At 36.0% G+C, this 18,678-nt stretch overlaps 2 protein-coding genes across 2 annotated transcripts in view; one reads left to right on the top strand and one right to left on the bottom strand.

Annotated features, from left to right (window-relative positions):
* The window catches only part of LOC136834675 (orexin receptor type 2-like), a 417,498-nt gene that overhangs the window by 75,382 nt on the left and 323,438 nt on the right, over positions 1-18,678 (bottom strand). The gene's annotated exons all lie outside the window — the stretch shown is intronic.
* Positions 1-18,678, top strand: part of LOC136835080 (orexin receptor type 2-like) — a 37,719-nt gene that overhangs the window by 12,106 nt on the left and 6,935 nt on the right. Inside the window, exon 2 of the mRNA XM_067098260.1 lies at positions 16,098-16,234. Coding sequence (XP_066954361.1) covers positions 16,098-16,234 — 137 coding nt within the window. The remainder of the gene's footprint in view (positions 1-16,097; positions 16,235-18,678) is intronic.

The following is an 18,678-nucleotide window of genomic DNA, read 5'->3' as shown; positions in this document are numbered from 1 at the left end:
AGCATAATAATAATAATAATAATAATAATAATAATAATAATAATAATAATGTATAAGGTCCACAGTAATACATCAATAGTAGAAAGTGAGACTTTATAAAGTTTCACATTTTCCATTGATATTATTATTGTAGACCTTATACAAAATTACCCCTGCTCTCGACATTGTGAGTTCTACGCAATAATAATAATAATAATAATAATAATAATAATAATAAATAATAATAATAATAATAATAATACAGTTCATTAAAGAGAATGGCCGTCTGGATGCCGCTGAGTTTGATTGCAGCTTCTCGATCTATCGAATGAGTTTCTCTGTAGCAGCAGGTAAATTGTATAACAGCTGTCCAAAGTTCATTCATTCCTTGACTGACGTTTCGGTATTGAGGTACTGCAATGCAAACTCAACGGCATCTAGACGGTCGTTCTGTTTATTGAAGTGTGTTGAAGAGAGGGAATCCTTCCGAAATAATAATAATAATAATAATAATAATAATAATAATAATAATAATAATAATAATAATAATAATAATGAAAATTATTATTATTATTATTATTATTATTATTATTATTATTATTATTATTATTATTATTATTAACTGTAAAAATTATGATGATGATACCTATGGATAGATGAAAATTTTAGTCTTATGTCAAAATGAAATAGTAATTAAAACTGAATCCATTGTTGCCCAGTCAATTCGACAACGGGGCTAGTGAGGTCATTCTGGTGCCCGATTAAACATTAGTGAATGAAGTTGTCCCACATCATTAACTGAACGATTCATTTCCCACTTGTCCCGCAGGCAGCAAATTTTGAGATGAGTTGGATGGGGAAATTAATGCGTTGTCAAGCGAAGGCGTGAAGTATGATTATGACGAACACTTATTGTTGCCTGATATTATGTTTGGAATTAGAAGCAATTATTTCAGTTTCAATAATGCTTTGCGGGTGAACCTCCTATCAAATGGCACAGTTTTCAAGTTAAAAGGAAAAGAAAGCGCTTCTAAAGTACAGTTTCATTCCCATGGTATTCAAAATGGTCAAAGTGAAAATTACTTAGAAAATATAGCCTACAAAAAAGTTTATTCTTTTAAGCGATTTTATTTTGTTTTGCAGTTTGATTGTTTAGTTTTAAGGAATGAAACTATTTTTTTTTACTTTCATCCTTCCTTCACATCATAAATCAAAGAATGGACCCCAGGAAACACGCCTTATCTTTCGCGCATTCCAAAATGTTTGTTGCAAATCAGGCTAAATCTCAGTCACTTCAGGAGCTCTCTTTGCTTCTCTGTGATCTGTGACTCAATGCTGCAAAGTTTTATAACTTTTTTTTAGTTTTCTGTAAAAGAAAACTATTGAGATGGCTTTGTCTGTCCGTCCGCACTTTTTTCTGTCCGCCATTTAAAAACTGCTGAGACTTGAGGGCTGCAAATTGGTATGTTGATCATCCACCCTCCAATCATCAAACATACGAGATTGAGGTCCTAGACCCTCAGTATTTTTTATTTTATTTAAGGTTAAAGTTAGCCATGATCGTGCGTCTGGCAACGGTATAGGACAGGTCACCATCGGGCGTAGCTGAAAGTTTCATGGGTCGGGGCTCTTACAGCATTATATGCTGTACAGAAAACTAGATTGCGCCGAAGAAACTTCAGCACATTATTTGCTTTTTTTTTTTTATTTTTTTTTTTTTTTTTACCAAGCATGCCATTAACTATATATTCAATTTTACTCTTTGAACCGAGCTAGTTCAGCCACTTCTATGGCTCTCAGGATCAGTTTAACCTACTGCAGGTTGCTTGCGTCGGGTGTCTAAGGTTTCTGCAGAATTCAGTGAAGGAGTCGTAGAGTCAGCAGGCTGTGCAGGAGGTTAAGGAAGAGGGGAGAGAGGAATGAGCGATGGGTTAGTGAAATAAAAGATTTAGTGGATTAAACAGAGACGGTTTGGGATGCAGCTGCATGGAAGAAAATAGCGTCCTTTAGAGGCATGCAGAGGGGAAGAAGAAAGTGTGTTAAAGGAAGCAGACAAAGTACTTTAAGGAGAAGTTGTTCCATAGAAAAGTAATGCAGAGCTAAATTAGTGAGCAAATGGATCTCATAAATTATTCAAATGAAACGGTGTACCTGAAGAGAATGCAGTCCTGATTCAGTGTGTGAATATTTTGAAGAGTAGTTGAATTTGAAGGATGAAAGAGAGGCAGAGCTGAGTGAAATGGCTAATGGCCATGACTGTTTTGACAGGATTATATGAAGGACACAAGAACGATAGTCATTGTATGATTGAGTGATTGATGTGGGTATGGAAGGTATGTCCGGATGAGGGAGATCTTCTGAAGGAATGGGTGAGATGAATGATTTTCCTTTATATAAGATAAATTTGATGTGTTAGTGTTAGAATCTTTTGAGCATAACATTTGCATACCTTAGGAGATGTATGGTTGGGATTTGATTGAGGATGTAGGTTAGATGACAGAATTGATGGAGGAAGAAAAATTTTGGTTTTAATAAGGAAGAGTATGTGTAGCTTGAATATTTATTGTGAAAAAGTTATGTGTAAAGTTTGAGAGTAAATGGAAAACATATATGTGGCTCATTTGAACTTTTAAAAAGAATATGATAGATTTGGTAGAGATGTAATGTGGAATATGTTGGGGTTGTATGGTACAGAAGATTAGCTGAGTGGGAGTTAAAGGTTTTATGATGAAAGCAAATTGTGTGTCAGAGTATTTAGATGACTGCATGACTGTTTTGGTGGTTATTTAACCTCTTTATCGATGAATGGATGCGAGAAGTCAGAGCAAGGACAAAGATACAGGTGAAAAGATTTTGAATCACTGATAGTCCTAAATTACACAGTACTGATTAGTGATAATAAAAAGGAGCTAAAGAGACTAGGGAAAGAGTTTGGAAATATTTTCGAGAATGTTAAGTTGAAAGCAAATGTGAGCATGAGTAAGGTTGTAACGATAAATGGAAACCCTTGAAAACTGAGCTATAAATGTTGAATAAGTTAATGTAACAGATGATAGTAGGATGGCATATATCTGTTATATTCTGTTGCATTCTACTAGAGCTGGAATACATCTGTTCTTATCATCTCACAAGTTTAAAGGTTCAAAGGACACTAATGAGCATTGGAGGCAAGGAAGGAACAGGTCACTGCACTTTGCACAATGTTCTAGAGACTGGACATACGTACATAGGTAAGATCAGCACCCAAGCCTACTCTTTTCCCATGTGGGACCTGGAAGGACTAGGCTCTGAGCACTGATTAGTAGGCAGACCCCTCCTCCCAATCCTCATTGTACATAAGGTGTGTACTTGCCTAAATTTGTTGAGTACTTTAGTGGAAATCAACTTCGGACCAATTGCAGTTGAGTAGAAAGTCCGTGGCAAGCACTTTAGTTGTTGCTTTATAGATCGAGATACGAACAGAATCTACTTGTGGCATTTCTTTGTAATATTTCTTGTTGTTCATATTTCCACATCAATGTGGTATTGCTGTTACTTTAAACTTCATCTTGCTCTTAGCATTTCAATAACTATATCACAGGCGGCAGTTCTCAAGATATGTTTGGGTGCAATTAGGTCATGCTGCTGCCTGTTCTCCTGCCATGAGGCATGTGTAATGATCCACTTCCGTGTTTACAAATCCTATGGCTTGAGATGAGACGATGCGCTCTCACACGAGCATATTTTCTGGCGCTTTAAACATCTTGCGTTCCCATTTTTGTCATCGTCCAGGCAAAGATCAGCACCTTCGTTAACGCAGGAAGAGTGAAGGAGAAAGGCTGCCCAAAATAGTCCAAAACTGACAATAACACAAATTAATGAACGCAGTGGAAGCATAACTGTTCATAAAAGTAGGTTAGGAATACTAACAACAGCCTGTGAAAGATAATTTTCAAGGATATAAAAACGTCACGAAAAGGGTTGTATTAAGCATATTAAACTGCTAAATTGTTTTAAGTTCCGTCCTCGACGCAAAAATATTTGCAAGAAAATATGCGACGCAGTACCACAAGGTGCCAGAAAACTGATTGTCTTTGTGACGTTGCCTTCAGTTTTTTTTTTTTTTTTTTTTTTTTTTTATTTCTGTTGTTGATGTCCATGTCCCTATTAGCACTACAGATATTCTTACTCATTTGTTTTCGTGTCATTACTGTCGTAAAATTAACGACAATTTAAAACCAATTAGATATTAAATATGTAAAAGATAATAGATTATTTAATTTTTGTGTTAATAAATAAGTAAGGAGGTGTGGAGTCAAGTTTAAAATTATTTAATAAGAAATCGAATAGGGAAGATAAATCATACCTGTATTATTAAAAGTCGATGTTAACCCTTCCTGAGACTACCATGTTGCCACTAATGGCTGGAGTGTTATAATCCTTTCTCCCAACAATGACAGTTATAGTTTAGATCATCGTGGAATGTAATTAAATTCTGGACTACATAATTGAAACTACAGAGAGAGAGAGAGAGAGAGAGAGAGAGAGAGAGAGAGAGAGAGAGAGAGAGAGAATTATTTGTAGCACTGTCTGTCATTAAAGAGGGAATGCAACGCTTGCAGAGTATGACGCAAATTGTATTCCGACTTCTTCGTCTGTAGAAATCTCTAACAAAATTATCCTCAGTAATTTCATTTGTAATCCTTCCATTTGACACTCTCCGTCATTTTACCTTTCAGATATAGATTTTTGTTCTTTTGCAGCTGTTTATTTCATACGTAAAGTCTTCCTTAGAAAGATTGTATTTATCGAAATCCACACGAGGTTGCAGTTCAGTATGTTTGTCGGCTTCTTTCACATCATTCAAAGAAGAGGATAGTTTCAAAAGGTTAATCGGCTCATTCAGCTTGAGGTTCATATTTTTTTTTATTTTTTTTTCCTGGACTTTAAAGGCTTAAAAAAGAGAATATAAATTACATGGGAAACATGAATGGACGTTTTAATTAGGAAAGGCAATATATATTTTTCCGTATGGAAACCGACAGCGACACATTAGTCCATTCAAAAGACCGAGTAGTTTTTTGTGGTAATTTTCGCGTTCCCTTTATGGAAAGGTTACTGTCGATAAATATTTTCCTTTCAGAAGGACCTTTATTCCCTGCATTTTTTTTTTTTTTTTTTTTTTTGCCGGGTCTGGTAAGCTGTTAGAGAGAGAGAGAGAGAGAGAGAGAGAGAGAAGGAAACTCTTATGTATTCAGATATTTTGACAATTTTTACCGGGGTTAACATCTTTAAAAAAAATTATTCTGTAATAAAACACCTGTGAAAGTTAATGTTTAATATTAATAAACCGAATTATGAGAGGCTTCTGTCGAGAATATTTCCCTTCACTCGAGCATCGTGTCAGGTGTTAAAGGAATAACTCTAACTGAGGCGAGGCGGTGGCGTCGGGGACGGGAATCTGAACGATGGTCCTAAAATAGAATGAAACTGGAATAAAGGATTTTGGAATGACGTCCTCTCACCAAAGGGAAAGGTTTGGAGGAAGGGTCCAAATGGGAATATAAAGAAGGGAATCTGGAATAACAGTTGGAGAAACAAACAGACGAGCCAAGGAGGGCCAGTGTAACTAATATACGAAACTGAGATTGAGGCCTGATGAAAGGGAGATCGGAGAAATTCTCTCGACTGTTAGGTTTCGTATGGAAAGGGAAGACCAAAATGGAGTTAGGTATAGAGACAAAGCGAAATAATGGGCACATAGGAGACTGAAATAAATGCAATAAGAGGACTGGTGTCGAAATAAAATAGGACGAGGATAAAGCGAAGGAAAATGATAGGAAAATGGAAAGAGGAAACAATATCTAAGAAAGGATAGGCACAGAAATAATTTAGGAAAATAAAATAAACCATGGAAAAAAAAGAAAATTGTCATAAAAACAACAAAGCCACTCTCATTGAGGAAGAACTCCCGTGAATGGAAGATTGCTGCTGGTATGTCATTTCCATATTAGCTGCTCAAGTGGAATAACTTTTTCAGAAACTAGGTCCATTTCTCCAGTTTAAGGTTCCTGCGTGCGTGGGTTCGAATCCCGGTTTGTCTACAGAGATACTTAACGTCACAAAGAATATTTTCTTTGCTTTGAGACAAAGGATGTTTGATTCCTTGGTAGCTCCACTTGCCACCAGTATCCTCCTCCTCCTCCTCCTCCTCCTCCTCCTCCTCCTCCTCACGCCAAAAAAAAAAAAAAAAACAATCGATATTTGATTTTGCCGAATATAATAATTGCCTTCTTCCATTCCATTCATGGCCATTCAAAAAAGCCTTCTTTAATGTGCTAACTCCGGCGATCTCTCTCTCTCTCTCTCTCTCTCTCTCTCTCTCTAAAAGAAAACGCATATGACAAGGAATGAAATCGCCTCTGTCGAAAATATCTGGCAGAAAATATTATCTTCTCAAAGTCATAAAAGAGGGGAAAATAGATTCTCATTCCGTCCTCCCAAAAGCAAGAGAAGGGTAATCACAAGATTCGCTAATGAACCTCAATTAACGGAAATGAAATATAAGAGTAAAGCTTAATCAGTCACGCTTTTGTGGCTAATTTTCCATCCCTAGGTGCTCTTAACTCTGGCCTGATTTATTGCCCCTAATTATCGATCAGCCTGGGTCATTAATCACACTTAATTTCAATCTTACAAATTTCATTGTTATTCGGAACTCGGGAAAAATTCATCGTTAGGTTAATATAGTCTGTTGGTTGTTTATTTTCATGTTATGCATCGTTAGTTTTTCTTAATCATTTGGTAATTATTCTAATGATAGTCTCACATCCCTAAAGGAATCCCTAATTGGTAACTGTAGTAGTGTTTTTGAAAGTCTGTTCATTATAAATTGGAAGAACAAATAAATCAGCAACTGCTAACCACCCTAAGGAATCTCTCTCTCTCTCTCTCTCTCTCTCTCTCTCTCTCTCTCTCTCTCTCTCTCTCTCTCTCTCTCTCTCTCTCTCTTGCTAAAAAATAAAAGCAAAAGACTTCGATACCAAAGACTCAAGAAAAGAACTTATAAAAAAGATTTAGAAAGACCGTGGGCATTAAGAAATTACCTTTTTCTCTTTCTCTCTCTCTGCTAAAAAATAAAAGCCAAAGACTTCGATACCAAAGACTCAAGAAAAGAACTTATTTTAGAAAGATCGTGGGCATTAAGAAATTTTTATTTCTCTCTCTCTAAGAAATAACTCGATTTTATTGACTTGTTCCAAAGACTCAAGAAAAGAACTTATAAAAAGATTTAGAAAGATTCTGGGCATTAAGAAGCACCATTTTGATTTTTCCTCGCTAAAAATTTTTTCGATACCAAAGACTCAAGAAAAGAACTCATAAAAAGATTTAGAAAGCATTAAGAAATTACCTTTTTCCCCAAATCGTATATAGATGTTCAACATTTATCTTAACTCGATTTTTTTGTTTATGGGGAATTCTATGAGCATTGATTTTTCCTCTTATTTTTCATGAGGTTCTCGTGGATGTTCACATTTCTCTTTGATTATGGAAACTCTCTCTCTCTCTCTCTCTCTCTCTCTCTCTCTCTCTCTCTCTCTCTCTCTCTCTCTCTCTCTCCTAGTAACATATAACTGAAAAATTTCATTCACTTGTATTATGATCCTAGCTATTACAAAATTTTTTCGATTTTGTTATAGAAAAAGTTAATTTTCTTTAGCTATTTTGCCGTATGAGGTAAACTCGTAAGAGTGCAGTTTTTCAAGTATAATGGTTAGGATGGAAGTGAGTAGCGAACTCTTTGACGATTAAGATATGACTTGGACTATCGATGGATGATCTCTTGTTTGCCAGTTTTTCATAAGTTTTATTTTATCAGAGATCTTTCACTTTCATAATTGATCACTGATCCTTTTTTTCCTGCCGAGTCAACCAGATTCGCTGAACAGCAGCATCAGGATGCAGTAATTCTTCCTCTTTGTCGAACTTCTCAGTTCCAGAGGTCCTTATTCCTCCTCACACCGTTGGACTGTGGAAGAGTCTTCCTGAGGATTTTGTGACTTTGGAAATTCAAAAGTTCAAGCGGAGATGAAACACATTACTACCCTAAAACAGTTCTCCTTGTGTTTTAATCATTTACTTATATTTTATCTATTTATATATTAATTTGTCAATTTATTTTTTTCTTTTCTAATAACTGACCTCTTCTTTCTGTATTTCCTGCTCCCTTCTGTTACTTCTTTCAAATGGACACCATCTTCTTTGGAAGCCTGAATTTCTAGTCAGTGGCATCTGGGAGCTTCTTCCATATGAATAGGGGTTATGTTCTGAATAATAATAATAATAATAATAATAATAATAATAATAATAATAATAATAATAATAATAATAATAATAATAATAAAACAACGAAGAGACTTGGATGAAAACATAAACGAATATATAAAATAAGTAAAACAAGACAGACTTTAGGAATGATAAATCGATTCCGAAACGCTCCTTCAGACGTACTGTAATAGGAGAATACGCCTAAAACCAAACTAAAATCTACCAGTAACGATATATTATAAAAAATATAAACGACAACCGCAGAATGCACTGTACCATTTCTGGACTTTAAGTGATATTTTTGAGGGGGAATCTCGTTGCCTGTTCAGTTTGAAATGAGATATTGACCATCATTTTTGGAATATGCAGTTCCTGGTTTCTGGTAATATGACAAAAGTAGAAAAATGTGGCTTGAAATGTTATCGGTTTGCAAGGACTGAAAGAAGAAATTATATGGAAAAATAATAACAAAATACTTAATATTCATGGTATACCTTCTACTTCATAAGTGTAGTATATTCGAAGACATGCAAAATACAGATATGTTTTTTAGGGATGATATACTTTAATCGTAATGGATTAATGATTAGATAGCCAAGCACAGTATTAACATTGCGTTTACATGCAAGGACGCATACATAATAAACTTCGTATCACGACCGTTACCAGCTTTATTACAAATTACGTTTGACATTTATCCTCTGAAGTAACACATGAAAGAATTGCGAAGAAGTGGCCCAAAATTCTACCTGGACGGTGGCATGTTGAATTTACTACGGAACAGATACCATTTAGTCGATGGTCTCATTAAAGAAGTCAAAGTAAATATTGAGACGCTAAGTTTCCTTATAGACAGAACGGGATTCGGAACTGCGGACAAGCCGCAAGCCACAGAAAGACACATGACCTCCTAAAAGCTATTTTACTTGAACAGCTGATATTTAAATGACAGCAGAATCAGTCTTCTTTTCTCGAGAGTTCCAACCCCATTGTGACGGCCATGAGAGAAGGCGTCTTTGTGACATCTCCGAACGAACTGTCTTTGTTTTCTGGTTTGTGTGTGTCAAAAGTTGTGCTGTCCTTGGCAAGTGCTCTCCTCACTAACGACAAATATTGTTTGATTTTCTATATATATTATTATATCTCAATATGATGATTTATGTAATTAGTAATATTCTCTTTGTATGCGATGCTTTTACATCTTTTACCTGGTTTTCTTCATCGTATCACTTAGATTTTTTATTTTATATTTGTCACATATTTACTTGACACATTCTCCATCTTACCAAATACATTTTCTATAGAGTTTTTAATTATAATTCGTTGTTCTAAAACAGGTTCTCATGAAAATGCTTATCAGCTAAATTGTCAATGTTACTATGTGAGTACCAAGTATGATTACAAATGGAAATGTTCAGTGTATGTAACTCAAGAACTTCTAAGTAAATCGTATTAAAACTGTTTCATTGTGGGTCATAGAACCCTATTACTCTTTAGCCTAGATGAGTACACAGATGAATAATTTCTTAGTTTAAAAAAATTAAAACATATAAAGGGCGGCCTCTTTCCAACAATGAAAGCAACATGAAGAATCAGTCGTATCCATGGTACCACAGTTTGTTTTTTTTTTTTTGGTACTGTCCGGTAAATGTCGTAGAGGGGACAATTCTGTCTTGAGCAGTCAAACAGAAGGACATTCCACCACAGGTGGGATTTCGTGTTAGAGGAAACGTTTATAAATTATTTGCTATTCATTACTGGAAAATTCTGGCAGTGAATAAATTTTCTTACACTGCCTACGCACACATTGCAATATTTATAACAACAAATCCATAAATATTGCAATAATTTTCTTATCACTGCTTATAATTCCATCTAATCTAATTTAATTCTGCAATAACAGTACGTCATTACATATACATCAGACTCCAACAATTGCAGTTTCAAGTAATTACAAATAAATATACTTTAGCTTTACCATGTCTGTCTTCTTGAGCATCCAGACTTCCTTGGCTTTTCTTGTGCATTTGAAGCGTGTCTTTCAAACTCTCCACCAGTTCTGGCTTCTTTCAGTTTCTAATATCTTCTCTTTTTCAAATTCTAAGATGAATAATTGTTCTTTAGATTCACTGGCATTTCATTTCGACTATTTTGTCTCATAATCCTTTACATGTTACGTTAAACTTCACATAACTTTTTTTCCTCTCAAGAATAATCCTTTGCATGTTACATTATCTTCACTTATTCTTCTCGTTACCGAGAAGGAAGGTTTGTTTACATCTGTCAACAATAGTCTAGCCTGTCTAACAACAGGCTTCATGGCGTTATGATGATATGTGACGCTGAAATTATGAAACGTCATTGTTTTATAAATGCCATATAAGATATATATTTTCTGTAGATTGAGCATAATTCAAGGCAAGGGAGTTTTGTTCACCGAGGTTAGGTATTGATTTACATTCGTCATCCGACTGCTTGCCTTCTAACTTTCCCCTAACTGGAACTGAGTCTTTCATATGACATAAAACCTTTTCTTTTTCCTTTGAAGCCTTTTCATGGCCTCCACTTCTCACCAAGTTTCACTCGAAGAAATCGAGGAAATATTGTTTTTTTTTCTGATTCAGACTCTGATTATAATAGTGATAACCTGATCTGGTGGAACGTGAGGATGATGATGATGGTACCAGTGATGATGATGATGATGATGATGATGATGCCCTACAGCAGACTCTTGTGTTGATGTTGCTGTGCCATACACATGGAATAAAGTTGAATTAAATGATAACAACCCCAAAACATTTGGATAATACATTAAATTATAGAGCCTCTCATCAGGTAATTTGATTTGAATGCTTTGCTAAGTTTTTCCTGAGGAAATAGATGACCATGTTGCAAAAGAATCAAATATACATTTCCGCTCTAAGATGGCTAAGGAGCAGCGTTTGCTTAAAAGATCAAGGTATAAACAGAGAACAGATTTAACTTCCAAGGATATGAAGGCTTTTGTTGCAGTTGAAATTGCTGTGGGGTTAGTTCGCAAACCTATCATGGACAGTTATATTAGATAAACCAGATTTCAGAGCAGTATTTGCAAGGGATAGATATCAGATTCATGGTCCAGAGGGAGTATGGTTAGTATCACTAATAGAAATTTATAGGAACAAAAATATTTTGTATATTTACCAGACTTTTCTCTTTTGTAAACAATAATATTCTTAAAGGAGCGCCCTCAGTATTATTATGAACATATTTTGAAGTACAGCATTTACACATGGAAGGTACAAGAAGTGTTGCAAATATGGAAAATGAATATATAATACATTGATAGTGTTGGATTACTATTGACACCAGCAAATATCTCAGAATCCAACTGGTTTCTTCCACTTTTTAATATATTTTAAAGTGTGTTACTTGTCTAAAGTAATGTTCAATCCTGATAATATAGTGCTTAAAGATGTAGTAAAATAATTTTGATTAAACTAGAAGCATTTTCAATTTGTGTGTGTGTTAATCAGCTGTAAAATGTGCACCTAGTGGGAAGAGTAGTAAATAAATTACAGGGAAGTATTTTAAATTTATCAGCAGTTTCTGACAGTATTGTCCCAAGTGTTATTCAGGCCAGATTTACGACCGTCCGAAGTACAATGCTTTGAGTCTTCACTGAATCAACTTTTACTCCAAGTAATGAATTAGCCAGGTGGTTTTCCCTTTAAAAGCACCAGCCATTCATTTTAGACTTTTTACTCATGTTTTGTAACCTTTGCATATTTCACAATTAGTGTCTCGCTTTCTGAAATAATATATTCTCTTCTACTATTATGTTTACAGTAGGTCATTAGCTTCTCCAAAAAGACAAATTAAGATTTGTTTTGATGTTTAATGAGTTTAACCTGTTCAGTAGTTCTTGATGAATAACAATAAGGATGTCTAACGAAACGTTCATCATTATTAAGAATAACATTCATATTGTTTACACATCTTACTGCATGCATCTGTACAGCATTTTTATCAACTTGGTGCAGCTTACAGAGCATCAAAGTCCTCCACTTTTCTTTTTCGAGAGACAGATCGTTTTACCTGAGCACAGCACTTTAGAGACCGAACATACTGTACATCTCAAGTATAGTCTTTCTGCACATGCGTAAACTCACAGGGACAGTAAGGTGGTGTGTTTGTGAAAATCTGTCAGACTGTGGGCAACCACAATGGTAAGTCACCGGCAATACCAGAAGTAGTACCACTCTAAAGGTACAGTACAGGTTTCTCAGATTTGCGTGATATATGATGCCTCAAGCAAGTAGATCACACGTGGATGATTGAACTCCTTGTTACGGCACTGCAGCATTTATTGGAAATGATTTTGCCAATTACCTTCGTCATTCTGTTACTCAGAAGCGTAGAAATAACTTTATAATCAACACAAGAAGAACACATTGCTCTACATTTCATCATTTTTTCTTTTCTTGTGAATTAAATTGCTACTCCAGTTGACTTTTAAGCTGATATATAAAAACTACATAAAAAACTTGTCTAATAATATCCATACAATTCAAATAAACCCAGCTGAGATACTATCAATACCTGGTTTTTTTTTTTTTTTATAATCTTTGATTTTACACTCGCCAGTATTTCCTTTTTCCTTTTATGTAAATTTACATGTGATTATCTCAGCAATTTAAAACATTAAACGATCGCGTTCACAGTTATTTAGAGTAGCCATCTTGTATAACTCCAAAAACTCTACGTGAACGTTATGTTTGAGCCCATAATACCTTCGTTTTTAAAGCTTTCATAGTTTTTTTTTTTTTTTTCCAGGGAACGTGATTTTGCATTGAATAGGCGTCTGGATATAGGTCTGAGACCCTTTCAGATTGTGGAATGTTTACTTTCCATCCCGTGGGCTTTGTGGATCTCCTTACTATTTCTGTAATGCTATTTCTGTTCTCCTAAGTCTAGTGTGTGTGAGTATTTCAGGGTGCGTGGGTGTGTGTGTGTGTGTGTGTGAGAGAGAGAGAGAGAGAGAGATTTGTAGTGTGGCGGAAAAAAGGAAACATTTTTGTTCATTACAACCTAATTTTCCCTGTATGTAGTTGTTTATTATCTTTTTTGTTTTCGTTTATGATTGCTAAGGATTATGAATTACTTCTAGGGAGGAAGGTTTTACGGGTCTTTTCCTGGAGTTTGAATGATTTCGATGTGAGATGTTGAGGGAATGATCCTTATTCGAAGGGAGATCTCACTCTCATACTATAAGGTCGAGAGGAATGATAGTTCGATGTTTATTAACCTTCGGGATGTATCATGTTTGGTTGAGGGAATGTTGTTACTCGATGTATCATTTGAGGGAATTTTTCACAGTGTTTTATTATACTCGAGGGGAATGGAACATCAACCAGGAAATTCGGTTGAGGGAATGGAGAATGAGGAAGACGTATCAGCTTCGATGTATCATGTTCGGTTGAGGGGAACCTCATTTACATATCATGTTCGGTTGAGGGAATTCGAAGGAAAGTTGAGGGAATGGTGGTTGAGGGAAGGAAAAGGAATGAATTTCTTAGAAAAATTGAAGGCCGGAAGACGAAGATTTTGTGAAGGGATGTATCATGTTCGGTTGCGAATTAAGGAATGAATGATAGATTCCGATGCTAATTACTTGTTCGGTTGAGGGAATGGGAGTCCTCGAGAGGAATGATAGTTCGATGACGGTTGGGTCTTGAAAGCTGGAGTTGATGGGATTACGAAGGAAAGGTGAGATCAATGATGGGCGGTGAAAGTACGAAGGAAAGGTCAAGAGGAATGATGTGAGTGGATGGCTGGCCATGGTGAATGATAGTTCGATGTATCATGTTCGGTTGAGGGAATGGTACGAAGGAAAGGTCATCAGGAGGAATGTTCGGTTGAGGAATGCTGTTCGGTTGAGGGAATGGAAGAATGTTCGGTTGAAAGGTCGAGAGAGGAATGATAGTTCGATGTATTATGGTGAGGATAATATGGAAGACTGTGACAATTATAACAGGGAGGTGTATGGTAGGATGCAGACGGAGAAGTAAGACAGAAGACAGAAGGGTTGGCAGGGAATACCAGAGACCTCATAGGGAAGTAGTGCCGTCAGTGCACCTCACGCAGTGCGCTGTAGGCATTACTTTAGGTTCTCTACAGCATCCCTGTGGCCCCTAGGTGCAACCCCTTTCATTCCTTTTACTGCACCTCCTTTCATATTCTCTTTCTTCCATCATACTTTCCACCCTCTCCTAACAATTGATTCATAGTGCAACTGCGAGGTTTTCCTCCTGTTACACCTTTAAAACCTTTTTACTCTCAATTTCCCTTTCAGCGCTGAATGACCCCATAGTTCCCAGATCAGACCCTTAAGGAAGTAAAGGCACCTCACAGTGCAGTACTTGGCCTTTGACCTCAATTTTATATACCATTCCATTCCAATAACAGTGAGCATTTGAACTGGAAAGATATTGTGAAGATCAAAAATTTTTTGTTATAAAGCAATTATACCGGATTATTATTATTATTATTATTATTATTATTATTATTATTATTATTATTATTATTATTATTATTATTATTGCAAATATGCACACATTATTATAAAAGATATTATTCTAAATTAAATACGCATTGATTTGAGAAAATCCTATGTAGAAAAGTAAAAGTTGTCAGAGTATCCATTAAAAAAATTGGAGATAAAAAAATTCAGTTATTCACTCAACATATTGGGTAATTTCTAATTACGTTTGTATGTTTAAAGACGTAAACATAAAATAGTAACGAATAATATATACGCAACTAAGACATGTAGTGCAAATCTCACAAATCTAAAGGTCATCCACCCATTTAAAGGTAAAGGTGGGTAGTTGTTACTGGACTTTGTATAAATTTTCTTTGATGTATTTTTCATTATTTTTCTTGCATTACTCCAATATCCTCGGCATTTTTTTCTCCCACTCCAGAAACTACGGAGGAATGAAAGAAAAGACTGATAAAAAGCGTTAATTGTGATGATGATGGCTTTACACATCAGACACCTGGTTCATTTATGGAATTAGACCTTGTCAGTGCTTCTATATATGGCTGGAATAGGTGAGATTTTTTTTAGCAAGTTGCGAACAGAAAAGTAGCTTTCATGTATAATATAGTCTCTGACTGGCTGGTGAGCCGTATTGATGAACCGTTTCTCTGTGCACAAGCTCTCTCTCTCTCTCTCTCTCTCTCTCTCTCTCTCTCTCTCTCTGTGCATCTTTGATTAGAGCTTATAGATGTCATCTCCTACATTATCATTTATTCTTTTTTCGTCATCGTTGATATTTCCCCATACTTTTAGTCGTCAGTCCTCATCAGCGGCGGTCCTCTCTCTCTCTCTCTCTCTCTCTCTCTCTCTCTCTCTCTCTCTCTCTCTCTCTCTCTCTCTCTCCCCTAGGTAGGTGTTTATGACCCTCATATTCACCGTCAAATTAATTTACCGTATACAATTTTCCCAGAGAAGGCTACGATGAAAAGGAGTATGTAAATATTTGCTCCAATAATGCCATATCGTTAAATCCAGCGACTGCTAAACCTAGAGTTTTCTAAATTTTTCATTTGCCTTTCATTAGTATTGGAACTCAGCGTAGCGTTAAAAGTACTCGGTCATTCAAACGAAAGCTGAGATGATCAGCCCCAGAACTCTTCACCTTCATTTCATAGACTGTGATATTTATTACTTGCCCCAACAGTAATCCATTTCCTCCTTGTCTTTGCCTCTGGTCATTCTTGATCTGTTTCCTCTGGATGAAATTCCCCTTCTTCTCTCAACGCAGGCAACATGAGCAGCAACCCCATCTTCGGGAGCAACACCACCTGCCCCTCTGACCACCGGGAGATGGATTTCAGCGAATTTGAATATACATATCGGAAGGAAACCTGGATCCCCATCACCTGGAGAGAAATACTGAAGGTAAGTTCCGATATTATAAACGTTCCATCCTATTTAAGTTAAGGAACAGTATCCGGTTATGAGGTGTGCTGAATTATTTTTTAGAAATCTCTCTATTGTTTGTGCCATCATCTACTAACGAAAATAATTTAATATTCAAGGAGAGCCTATGTGTTGGAGGGCAGTGTCAGCAGCATGAAAGTTAAATAATCTTAGATTATATGCTTCTCTTTTTAATTTTTTTTTTCAGAACCATATGCCATTTTTGTGCCACTATGTTGAAATTTACTTTGGTAATCAATCCCGCTTTTGAGACTGAGATATATCTTTTCAAAGTACATATATGATAAACTTTGGGTTTCTCTGTCAGAATTTGCTAAAAGATTTCATTTTCTTTCGTAACCTTAAACTTCCTGAAAGCTCTCCCCACAATCTCAGTATTCACTTCCACAACTGTTCCCAGGTTAACAATACCCACTTCCTTTTAACAATCAATTTTGCCCCTTTTCGATCGTATGTGGTTAACATCTTTTTATAAAGCACATCTTCATTCACTTTAGTCAGTATTTCTCCACTTGCGCCCTTTATTATTAATCCATTTTGATAACTCTAAATGTACTTCCTACCTTTCTCCAGAAAAAAAAAAACAAACAGCTATTTTCTTCAAAAGCGGTCACTCAGATTTGCCCAGCCATTTCATCAACTTTTAGTTTTCTATTTTCTCCAGAGCTTCCAGTTCTGTATCCTGTCTCGTTTATAACTCGGCACAAGTGCCCCTCTTTCATCCAATTGTAGTTCACACAACCGCAGTTTTTCCTTCCATAAACCTCTTATTTCAGTTTCCTTTATATACGATTATTCTTCCTTCTTTCTTGATGCATGCACTTCTTGGCACTCAGGTCTTTCACCCTTTCAGTTCTCTCACTGTTTCTGTGTCATTAACCCTTGTCCAATCTTCATCCACCTTCTCATACCCTACTGTCACCTCTCGTCAAACTTGCTCAAGTACAATCATATCGGAATTCTGAAACCTTCTTCTCCAGTTTTATGACTTTTCCCTTTTATTTCTTAAACTCAGTGCTCTGATATACCTTATGCTACACCTCTCCTCCCCTTTACATCAGTCACTTTCTCTTGTTTTTCAATATGTAATATATGAATTTCTTTTCATCGCAGTTCGTACCCTTCCGAGAATACAGTGTTTTTTTTTTTTTTTTTAGAAATCAGTCTCTTCTAACTACAAAACACTTTTTAGAATATAATCCAGTAAGAATCTCCCAATTGTTATTCACTCCTGGGCGATTTAACCCTACCAGCCATGTCATCTCAGCTACTTTAATATTCAGATCACCCAGTAGGAACCTTTATTCTATTTTTCTCTCAAAAAGGCATAGATTCCACCTGTCTCATATATTATCTCTGCTTTCTCACTTTACCTATCTTCTGAGGTAATGCATTTGCTACTAAGGTATCTCTTTCTACGCCTAATTTCAGTCACAAAATCCAAGAACTTGCAGATTCTCACTGTTTTACATTTCCCCGCTGTCTTTGACACAAGAAGTACATTCTTCCTTGACTGACACGTCTCTGCCATGCCATTTTTTCCCATTCTCACACTCATTATCTTTCAAATTTGGTTTTCCATAGTTTCATAGCATCTGACATTTTACATTCTACATTTTTCTCATATGTATCACATGTACGCATATCCAAATTCAAAGGCTCAATATCCTATTTTTTTCCTTTGTATATGAAACAGTTAGTAGCTGAATATATTAGGCCGCAAACACCATGAACGGCCATTTGGTGATCATCACAGCTCACAGAGTGATAAGAAGCTGTTGACTGCCGTTTAAATACGAGATGATTTTAGTGATTTTCCCAAGCCTAAGAAGAGGACACTCGACCCTCTTACTATAAATCAAGTGTTCGTCTTCATTGAGAAACAGTACTATAGTGATCAGAGACACTTAGTGCTACTGCAGTAGAATCAGATCAGTGACTGACGTGACACACACATACACACACATATGTATGCATATATGTATATAAGTGAATATCACAGGAAAATGACAGGCAAAAGTTCAGTGCCAAGCGCTTTCTCGTGTTTATTCACGCATCTTCCGGGCACAAAAAAATTCAAGGTGGGTGAATGAACACGTGAAAGGTCTTGGTACTGAACTTCTACCTGTCATTTTTCCGTGGTATTCGCTTATATACTGAAGTCACGTGCATCTACTGTGAGTTTTTAAGCATATACGTATATGTGTGAGTGTGTATCTTTTGCAGCTGCCATTATTGGCCTCTGAGCTTATTATCACCTCAAGTATTTTTCCTTTTCGTGACAGCCTTTTCCCTCGGCTTTCATCCACTCAGCTTAATCCCCCAAAGAGCGGCAAAAGACAGGCGTCAGCGATTTCCTGAGGCTTAAGTTTCTCGTTAATCTCCAGATCTGTCGGATGTTA

The sequence above is a fragment of the Macrobrachium rosenbergii genome, chromosome 54 (assembly GCF_040412425.1).
Source record: "Macrobrachium rosenbergii isolate ZJJX-2024 chromosome 54, ASM4041242v1, whole genome shotgun sequence".
NCBI lineage: Eukaryota > Metazoa > Arthropoda > Malacostraca > Decapoda > Palaemonidae > Macrobrachium > Macrobrachium rosenbergii.
Note: the sequence above shows the minus strand (reverse complement) of the source record. Positions and strands in the feature narration are given on the sequence as shown.